Source organism: Chelon labrosus (genome assembly GCF_963514085.1).
Source record: "Chelon labrosus genome assembly, chromosome: 7".
NCBI classification, from domain to species: Eukaryota; Metazoa; Chordata; class Actinopteri; order Mugiliformes; family Mugilidae; genus Chelon; species Chelon labrosus.
The window spans coordinates 27,432,710-27,443,830 of NC_140343.1; the positions used below are offsets into that span (position 1 = coordinate 27,432,710).

Genomic DNA, 11,121 nt, shown 5'->3' on the forward strand with positions numbered 1-11,121 from the left:
GCCCACTATGTGCCTCAAGCAATAAGCTCTTTTTTTAAACAGCAATGAAATGCCGATTTGGCAACTGATAACGAGGCTCTAAATGTTCAACCAAACGTCGAAAAACCCACATTTTCGACCACGGAAAGTGGTTGGTCATGTAACAAAATGAATTCGATGACTTTCGATGACTGTTATCACCTTTGCTTTGTTGCTCTCTGGGGGGAGTTTCTCATGCTTCAGTATTGTTTCCTGCAATGACTGCTGTCGCGGCACGCTTTTTTTCTTAGCACTTGTTGACTGCAAAAAGTTTTCACACTCCTTTCCGTGATGCTTCTGCGTGTGCTTTATCAATTTCGTGGTGTTGCAACGTCCAGTGCTGCTGCCACCCCGTGAGACATTCGGACCGATACCGATCCTAAGTATCGGATCAAGCCATCCCTAGTTTCAACCACCAAGGACCTATCTTTTAAAGGTGACGGCATAGACCAAGGGCAAAAAACTGCAGTAGAGGTCAAGCATCACAAGGGGAGAAGACGTTACAGATTGAAGACGTCAGCCACTATTCTTCTACAAAGGGTTTACAAACAAAAATAACTAACATGATGTCAATGTATCCAATCACAGCTGCTTGCCTAATATCAAGATGATTATAGTATGTATGAAGTGTTACAGTTCCTGCATGTGTCCTGTAAGTGGAGCTGAAATCAACACTTCAACCTTGACATGCAGGAGTCAAGAGAACAAAACTTTGTACTAAGTGCGCACTTCTATTGTCTGTCCGTGAGAAACAACTGAAAGCAACAGCTGATGGCTCATTATCTGTCGTTACATGCCACTACTTCAGCAGATTAGCTGTATGCTTAGTATAAGCGCACCTCAAAGGTATTAGAACCTCTGAGAAAAACATCTCATCAGATGGGCATGGTGGCTTTGTCCTGATATCCCTACATTAGTGCACGCACACAAACATATGGGAGTGAGGAATTGTCTGCTCACGGAATGATGTAAAAACTCATCCTCAATTTTTTTTGCTTCCTTTATAAATCCTTGTGCAGAAAATTGCTGCTCATCCCATTAGAGAGCTTCAGAAAAACACAGAGCAGATTGAACAAATCGAGGAGGACCCTCGCTCTCACTGTATGATAACAAGAGACAGAGGATCAAGCCTCAATTTGTGGTCGGCCTCTTGGGACACTGACAAATACCAGGCTTAAGTAGACTTAAATCAAACAACATCTTTAATTTGGTCTTGTGACATGACAACAACCCAAAAAAAAAAAGAGGCGGAAGAGGACATTTGAAGTGAAGATGTGTTTTGGTATTATCAAGAGAACAAAACGTTTATATTTCCATTCAAAAGAGGCTCACATACTTTGAAATGAGTGATATGTGTGTTGTAATAAATAGAATATGTGAAACAAACTTGGCACTCTGAAACATTTTCCCCCTCGTGATTAGGACAAAATATGCTGTACCTGCAAAATACCACAGAGATCCCAAGAGGACTGGGGATAATACAAAGTCACTGCAATAATCTCAAAATCCCAACAAAAATGGAGGAGGAAGTCATAATGAATTCTGCATTTCCCATAGATTTTGTCTTACAAAACAAATGAAATTTGAATGAACTGAATCAAAGTCAGCGCCAAGTGTTCTGACCAGTGGAGTGTAATAGACAAAGTGACAAAAAAATGTCACTAAGCTTGTTATCTGGAAAAAAAAAAAAAAAAAAAAAAAAAAAAAGGAAATCCAGACTCACTTAAAGATCAAAAGGTCAAATGAAAAGCCAAACGGCAGCAAATAAACCATCCGACCCTCTACACGTAGGCCGTGACATTCATTTTTGATCAATGCCAAATCCCAGTTGCTTTTCCCTGACTGACTGAACTCACTTCAAACATACGGTGCAACAATTCAGGAGATTCAGACTCAGTGTGTACAGTATTTCCACAAACATCATGGCTCATCTGCATGTGTGTGTGTTTTTTGTGCATTTTTTTCTGTCCAGTTGAATTTATTGCGATGCCGTTCCACTACTGTTCCACATGTGACAATTAGAGTTCTTGATAACTTTGTAAATATCTACAGATTAGAATCCACTTCTGTTAAGAAAAGGAAGAATATGTAATATCTCCAGACTTTCCTCTTAAGGTACAAGGTGTTTACTCTTCTTTTTAGATTGCTGCTTCTGGTCCAGCACTACAAGCATAGTGTCAGCAGACGTCAGAGTTAGTGGCTGTAGATTGTCCTGTGTGAGAGCCAGTAGATGTGCTATTCCTCACACAAAGAGACTCCAAGTGATCTGAAGGCTAATGGCAGTGTAGTAAGATGTGCGCAGTGACATGCTGGTGTTAAGCAGGTATGATCTGTATCGTAGTGATGGTCGCCAACATACTAGCATATGGGACAGTGGGTAGTATGAACATATAATTAGTTTTACAGATATTTGATATTTGTGAGCCAAAGTATTGCTCAGAATTCAATTTTAACCGAACAAGAAAAGAAGTGAGAATTTCCCAAAGTTATAAAAATTCATCCTAAGAGAAAGACAAATGTTTGCACAAAATTCAGTCCAATCCGTCCAACCGTTGTTGCTGCATGTCAGTCAAAACAAACCCGTTGGATTGTTCCAGTGGTGTGACTTATCCACAGATATCTGAACAATGCTCTGTGGAAATCCGTCTGGCAAACTTTAGTTCACTCATAGGTCCAGTTGGAAGTGTACTGTATGAGAGTACCATAGGGACACAGCTTGTGCTTTGTTTCCAGTATTTGGAAGTTAAAAATCGAGTTCAGGATCCAGATCCAGACCCGATCCCATCCTGGCACTCCGACGCAGGCTTGACTTTACCCATCTCTCGTTCAAGTTTCTCTCTCAGCTTGGGGAAGCCGGGTCTTTTGCGGGGTTCCTGCTCCCAGCAAAGCATCATCAGAGAGTAAACACCAGGGGGACAGTCCTCTGGAGCCTCCATGCGATAGCCTCCCTCCACTTTCTCCTTCACCTCACTCAGAGTCTACAGCAACAGGAGGAACAGGGTAGAAAGAGTCGGGATTGGTTCTATGTGCAAACTGAAAATAACAAGTGGAACTATACCATGGAGTCACTGTTTATCACAACTGATCTGATTTATCCTAAGACCAATTACTAAACATCATTACTGCCCAGAAAGAAGAAATAATAGCTTAAAACTCTAATAATGTATTGAGTATTACATCAGTCACAAGCATCTATTTTTTACTTCGGTAGGATTTGTACTTGTAAAAGGGTATTTTTAATTTGATGAAACGATACTTTACAGCCTGAGTTCCTCTTCCTGTGCAGGTAAACTAAGCATTCATGTTGTCTTTTTCTGTTGCATAAACCACACAGATGCTGATCACACACACACACACCCACACACACACACACACACATTTTCATCACATTAAATGACTTCCATTGATCTTCGGGAGACCCTCTACCCAGAACCAGTACCTTGACCTAAACCTACAGCCCACCTTACCCTTACCGCTATCCAAGTCTCAACACTGACATTTAATGATTAGCTCTTTGTCTAAAATGTGATTGCGTTAGCAATTTTGTGTCCTCACAGAATAGTAAACGCACACAGACACACACACACACTCTTTGTACTTTATCTCTTGGTGTCACTTTGCTCTCTCTGCCAGCAGATACAATTAACAGGTGCCGAGTTTAATTGATGGGAAAATAAACTTGACCCAAATTAATCAAGCACCGTATATGTTAAACAGGCTGTAATTTAGTAATCATCTGCATTTAAAAGGACACCACCTGAAGTACGAGTCCTTGAGGCCTCGTGGTGCTAACTGTCCCTTCGTTTAATGCTGCCTGATCCTGCTGATCCTTCGCTAAACTGCTGGCCAAAATACAAATCACCTCAATAGTCAGGGAGCAAGGATTACCTGAGAGAGGCTAGTGTGACAAACACAGCTGTGTTTAAGCAGTTTGCTCCCTTTCAGGGTCGCTCTATTGCAGTCAACATGCTCCAGACTTGACTTTTGCCTATTTGAGGTCTGTTGCACATGTAATTTCTTTTCCTGACACAGAACATTCAGTCACGTAAATGAGAGAGCAATGAGATTATGTCTACATGCTATCCTTTCACAATGTATAGCAACAGTGGAGAGATTATGGTGAGCTTCTGGTCTGAGTTAAAGCTCCATCTTCAGTGACGCACAAGAGCTAAGTGACCTGAAGTGGCTTCCTGCTCAGACACTGTAAGTCAATCCAGTGATGACGCTCTAACAACAAAACTGACCCTTAGTCCTGGCAGCTTACCTCCTACTACATAACAGAGAAGTGAATCCTGACATGACATGCTAACAGAGTTACATAACAATTTTAGAAACTCTTTCCAGACTCGAACTGCTCATTTTTGATTTTGAGTCAAATGTTGCAATTTCCGCATTTTCTGAGAATCAAACGAGAAGATGACGTCCAATGACAGTTGTTATCCCGGGATAGAAATAGTCCTACACACAGGCCCTTGTAAAACCACACTTTCTCCTTTTCATTCTTTGGTTTTTAGCATTGGAATATATACATATATACAAAGTGTTAATTGGCTGGCTGGGTGGGTGGAGGATATTGCTATTTCAGGACAGAGAAAAACTGTTTCCTGGTGTTTCCATTTTTATGCCAAGCTAAGCCAACTGGCTGCAAGACGTAGCATCAGTGAGCGAGTGAAATCAGTCTTCTCATTTAACTCCTAGCAAGAACCATAACGAGTGTCATACTGGACCTCTGCGGCTGCCGACACACATGTATAACCACACACTAATACAGACGTGTACTGGTGCTACGTACCATCTTGGGGTAAGGCTGGCGACCGTAAGAGAAGATCTCCCACAGAAGAACACCGTAACTCCAAACATCTGACTTGGTGGAGAATTTCTGCATGATGGGAACAAATACACTGTGCGTAAACGTAAATTCTAACAGGACATACATTTGTACAGGGTTTAAAAGATATTATTAGCAGCCCGATATACTGATAAATAAAATAACTAAAGAAATAGTAAGATCTATGTAAATCTGTGTCGCTGTTCAGGTTCTTGTACTGACCTCTTTCTTCAGAGCCTCGGGTGCAGTCCATTTGATTGGCAGTTTGGCTTTATCCGGCACCTTAGGGTCCACCTTGGTCAGGCCGAAGTCGCTGACCTTGGCCACGCAGTCGTCAGAGACCAAGACGTTACGAGCTGCCAAATCTCTGTGAACCAGCTTCTTCGACTCGAGGTATTCCATCCCTTCGCACACATCGCTGCGCACAAATATAACACACAAAAACACACTCACGACACACTATTGAGCACACACACACACAGAGTAATCTAAATCTATGTACCCGCCAACATGATGCACCAATCTGCGGGTAAATGTAGATGTGCAGACTTACAGAGCAAAGCGGAGCAGCTGAAAGGATTTTACGACTGAACGCCCTCTCGTTCTGAGAAAGTTAACAAGGTTTCCCTGCAACACACAGACAAATGATGCAAAACATGATGCACAAGGCAGCAAAACCTTTTGATGTTAGATTTGTTTATTGCCAATTATTAAAGTAACCACTTAAATTGATAAAGCCCTCATAACAAAGCTGGTTTTGGTCTTGGCTATCTTTGGCTGCAAAAAAACTTTTCAGCAGCAGATTTAAATAGAAGTGCTCACTCCAGCTTATACCTCTGAACTAAATGCAAAAATATCAAAGGCTTCACTGATGCTGTTCTGCAGAAAGCACATTAACAATACAGCCCCCCGGTGACTCATCTTGACATCTCAAGGTATTCTGGTTACTTCCTGGTTGTGGTTTCTACTTCACTGTGGTTTTACAATGTGTATATTTTTAAACACTGCTGCTCAGTGTAGGTTCTATCTAGCGTCAATGTTAGTTTACTATGTTATGTGACAGTTATTTTTGACATGTTATTTTGCGTTAACTGCACCTTCGTCATGAGCTCAGTGACAATATGAAGCCCTTGGTGAAGGATGACCCCCAACAACCGCACCAGGTTTTTATGCTGCAGCTTCCTGGAACAAGTGGAACACATTAAACCCGGACTAGCGGCAGAAAAGGAAACGGAGGCATTGCACTTTTCATGAGCAAAGTTATTTGCAGATAACACACAACTGTCTTAGAGCTTTGATATAAAAGTTTCCACAATGGGACAAAACATTCAAACTCTTTGGACTCACGTCATCACTGTGGTCTCCTGCAGGAAGGCCTGAGCTGTTACATCACATTTAATGATCTTCACTGCCACCCTCTGGCCCATGTACTCTCCTTCAAAAACAGCTAAGGGTTGAGAATCACAAATAGTGTTTTTTTTCTCTCACAATAAATCATTATTAACTCTTTTTTTGTTGAATGTACATAAAAATGTTGATAAAAAGAGGAAATTATTTAAAAAAAAAAAGAAAGAAAAGAAAAAGCTCACCACCAAACTCTCCCTCTCCGATATTCTCTCCCAGTTTGAGCTTTTCAATGTCCAGCAGCCATCCACCTGAACAGGACAGATACATGAGCAGCTAGCACCTTTCAAGGGTGTTCATTATCTTTGCTGTTCATTCATTCATTCATTCATTCATCTTAGGTAACCGCTTGTCCTGTGAAGGGTCGCGGGGGGTGCTGGAGCCTATCCCAGCTGTCATTGGGTGTCCAGGTACACCCTGGACAGGTCTCCAGTCTATCACAGGGCTAACACAGAGAGACACACAACCATTCACACTCACATGCACACCCACGGCAAATTTAGAATCACCAATGAACCTAACCAGCATGTCTTTGGATGGTGGGAGAAAGCCGGAGTACCCGGAGAGAACCCACACAGACACAGGGAGAACATGCAAACTCCACACAGAAAGAACTCAGTGGACCGATTTGAACCTGGAACCTTCGTGCTGTGAGGCTGTGCTGACCACCACATCCCTCTTTGCTATTAATATTTGCTAAAAAAAAAAAAAAACTACGAGTGACTCATCTTTACAAAGAAGCCCCATTTCAGTCTTACCACAGAAAAACACTGCCGTGCAGGAGCAGTTATCTTAAGATGCACACAAGCTTACTTTTAGACAGCTCCAACTCAGCTGATTTGGTCCCTTGTTTCTGTTTGGGTTTCAGAAGAATTGTAGCAATGGATCCTTTGTTCTTTGAGTAGAACTGCAAAAATGGAAACGTACAGATGCAGGAAAAACATTCAGTTATTTATAGGAGGTGTTTTGGTTGTTGAATTCTTGAAGCATTTAAGTGTAAATATTTTTTTTCTGTAGCTCTTGAAAAACAGACTAAAACGCTTGAGCTATGCAAAATAAATAAATAAATAAAAAGCATTCAGCTGAATGAAACTATGCCTCTGAATTATGAACTCATTTATTGTGACACTTTGGGTCAAAATGTGACAAAGTGGCTCTGAGATGATTCAGCTCCTCCGTCTCCTCCATCTGATTCCTCGGAGGAGTAAGTCAGCCGGTCTGACTCAGGCCTGAAGCCTTCTGGAGCTCGCTGATAAGAGCCTGCTGAGAGTCACTACTGTCTCTTTGGAGTCTCTATCTCCAAACCTCACTACAGCAAAGCTTTCAGTGTGGCCTCACATGAACACAGGGCAAATACAGATAAACCGTAAAAGGGCTGCAAGTCATGAGCTCCTCTATGTCGCCATCATTTCAACCCATAAACTCTGGATACACAGACTGTACATATATCTTTATACTGTATATTCTCTGCTGTCAGTTCCAGTGGTGGATTTTCACACTTTGGCAATAACTACAGCAGGCATTGGTGCATGGAGGACAGTGGTGCCAAAAAAAGAGACAACAATACTCAAGCCAGTGGTCAGTTTGGTCATAAGAGTGATTTCCTGACTCGTCCCCCCACAGTATTCTTAGCCACCCCATGGTATTCTTAGCCAGAGTGTCATGAATGCTGAGGGTGTGAGGGTGTCAAACATGCTGAAATGTAGGTGAATTGTTGTGAAATGTGGTTCACACATTCTTGCTCCACCCAAGATGAATTTTAGAAGTGATTAATTTTCCACCCATGCTCTCCTTAGGTCAAATTTTTACTTAGAAACCGCTGCGCCATGGCAACAAATGCAGCAACTTACACAAATGCGGCATGGCCACTTAAGATAAAGATGTTTGGTTAAAAATTTGCAGATGCTTCGCTCTGGTAGCCTCAGTCACAGTACAGGTTACGGTATGATGTTGTCCTCTGACCCATTTTACTCATCAACAGGCCTGAGGTGGTGACATGATCCAATATTTCACCAGGGAAACTTAAAACTTTTTAATTTGTTGGACAAAAATCATTTTCTTGTTGCCCCTCAGAACAATTCTTTCTTGTCCCCAGTCTGTAAAACACAGGGTTTGCAAGATGGAATGAGTTAAACTGAATTATGATTTGTTTGTGTCCATTTCTGGCTGAATTCTGAATGAAGACATCCAAACTCCTACTGAGACAATTATTTCTCCATTCACTTAGACTGTAGGCAAAGCTGTGCCAGAAATCCCAGATGTAAATTCAGGAGGAAGAAATAGTTGTGTACATGGCAGCAGGATTTTGTCCTGTAACAATCAACTCCGTTTACAGCTCTTACCTCTATCATGTCAATAAGGTTGTAGAAATACTGGTTGTTGTCGATGGTCAGTTTGTGGTCCTGATAAATCACCCGGTAGTGCACGACCTCTCCGGCGACACTGACGCACAAGACGTAGTCGCCAGGATGCCGGATGCTCTCCCTCACAAGGAACAGGCCGTCTTCAGCCGGCTGTAGCTTACACACAGCCTCTGGACCGGAGATCTTCCCATGAAACCAGCTGATGGACAACAAGGGCGAGATATAAATAGAATCTTTTGTAAATACCGCAAATCATACTAACACACTATTCATTTGAATCTTAGATATTCTAATAGTTTCAGAGGGGGGAAGTGAATGCACATAGCTAATATTTGGCTCCAAAAAAGGAAGCTGAGGCGATTATTCCAGAGGCAGTGTTGCGTTGTACATTAAGCATCAGCCCACACTGCGTGGTCACAACATATGACAACAACAATGGCTAAAGTTAGACACAAGTGTGCCTCCATGTCACAGTCACACGGGATGTGTCCCATGCAAAAACACGGGGACCATCCACGAGGGGACTTACGGCATGAGGCTGAGGCTGGGGTCAACTCGGAGGGCTTCTCTTTCACGGACATTGATGGAGTTGATGAGTCCTTCCTCTCCCGTGGTATTGTGTCTGGCCAAGTAATAACCCTTCCTCTGGAAAAGAGGAACTGACTGTAAACAAACACCACTACAGCTGGAAAGTGTGATGATTAGAGATGGCATACCGTGCTCGTGTCAACGATAGTGAGGATGTCTCCTTTTTTGTACACCAGCTCTCCAGGTTTGGCTTTCCTGTGGCTGCCTTTGGCTACACACTGTGTACCAGCAGCCCAATCCATCTGAGGAGGCAGAGGAAAAAAATATAAACCACGTACCACCCGTGTCTGAATTCATGGAGTCAGCAACATATGAAGATAATCACTCCTTATTTGCATAAAGTCACTGGAAAAGTTTTGCCTTCCGCCCAGATACAGATAGAAAAGTAAAAATTGAATTCTTCATTCCTCATTTGAATGGACCTCGTGTTCTTCTTTATCACATATAGTAAACTGACATCTGGAGACATCATGTTGAGCTGGGAAGTTATAAAGGGCATTTTAATCATTATAGAACATAATATAGAGAACCCTGACACCGCCCACATAGCAGTGACATTTGGCCCAGATCTGGCTTGAAGCCGGCACAGGTGGGGTTCAGTCGGCACTGACATACGGCATGTGAACCGGACATGGCCCAGATGTGGCAAAGGCAGCACTGTACTGACTCTGCAGACAAGATGTGGTATTCGGCCCACATGTCAAATTAGAACTCTGGGCCACGTAATATTTGGTGGGTAGGTTAAGAAAAACAATATATAAAACAGAACACTGACATAAAACACAACGTAATGATTCAGTTTTTGTGGCTGCTGTTATATCTACAGTTCCTAAACATAATATTATTATGTTATATCTACATTATGTTATATCAACATAATATTATGTTTAGGAATATCTATTTTAACGAGGAGATTAAGGTGGACTTGTATCAGCCCTGTCAAACGCATGCCATTTATTTCTTTTTTCGATTTAGTCTACTTAAAACTCCATCATGGTTTCAAAATAAAATTCAAATGGAGAGTTTAATCTTCATGGCAACACTGTGTCTGTTCAGACCAAGAGGATTTGTGAAGCTAAATATATTATCGTTTAACTTCAGTTTGTTGCTGCTGTTTTATAGCCTACATAGATCGGTCAGAAAGGATTTCTGTTCTATAAATCTAACTGAACGCAAATTGTTGCGATTGTTACGATGTGTATTGATCTCTGCTCGGGGCGAACTACTTTTAACAGCTGCACATCTGTACCGTACCTTGCCATGAGCCGGGCTGGATTACTCCGTGTTGAACACCTGGCAAAGAGAGAAAGATGAACCAGAGGTTGACATACGCTCCACATGCATATGAATTTCTGTAATGACAGTCGGGATGCAAATGTACTATAAAGCAAAATAAAGATGCAGGATTGTACAGTCTGGCACAGATTAAAAGTTAAAACCAGGAGATGGACGCAGTGACAGCCTTTTTGTTTTCTCGTCGACATGAATGTTTCGGTACCTGCTGGACAGATGCGGACACTTTCACTTCAGGACAGATTACAGATCAACCACAGCTCCGCGGTGGACGGACGACTTCAGATTCTCAAAAGCTGTTGTCGATCTTTGTCTCAATCGTGGACATGTTCAGTCTTCAGTGTAAAAACACAACCTCCAGCCACCAGACGAGCTAGACATCTGCCGTGCCTGTCACCACTTCCTCAATATCTGGTCAAATGTAGTGACGCTGTCAGATGACTCGTCTTTTCGTTATTTCTTACAACATTCCAGTACAGGAGAAGACACCAACCACACCAATGTTGTGTTGCCTCACAAAGCAGAAAGTCTTGCAGTCTCTTTGTGGATGATCTTTATGACTTACAGTGTGTACATACACATACTTAATAAGAACACTTCACAGAGACTAACATAAAGCCTTGGAGA

The 11,121-nt window shown here is 42.0% G+C and overlaps 1 protein-coding gene across 1 annotated transcript; it reads right to left on the reverse strand.

Moving 5' to 3' along the window:
* Nucleotides 1-674: 674 nt before the first annotated feature.
* Nucleotides 675-11,053, reverse strand: matk (megakaryocyte-associated tyrosine kinase). The gene is made up of 13 exons (XM_084548305.1): nucleotides 10,700-11,053; nucleotides 10,456-10,494; nucleotides 9,330-9,443; nucleotides 9,143-9,258; nucleotides 8,593-8,812; nucleotides 7,064-7,157; nucleotides 6,436-6,501; nucleotides 6,194-6,293; nucleotides 5,944-6,028; nucleotides 5,400-5,473; nucleotides 5,069-5,264; nucleotides 4,811-4,897; nucleotides 675-2,996 (listed from the first exon to the last, which is right to left on the reverse strand). Exons 3-13 carry the CDS (start codon nucleotides 9,441-9,443, stop codon nucleotides 2,775-2,777), a joined length of 1,374 nt encoding a protein of 457 aa, XP_084404431.1. The 5' UTR covers nucleotides 10,456-10,494; nucleotides 10,700-11,053; the 3' UTR covers nucleotides 675-2,774.
* Between the last annotated feature and the right edge of the window lie 68 nt (nucleotides 11,054-11,121).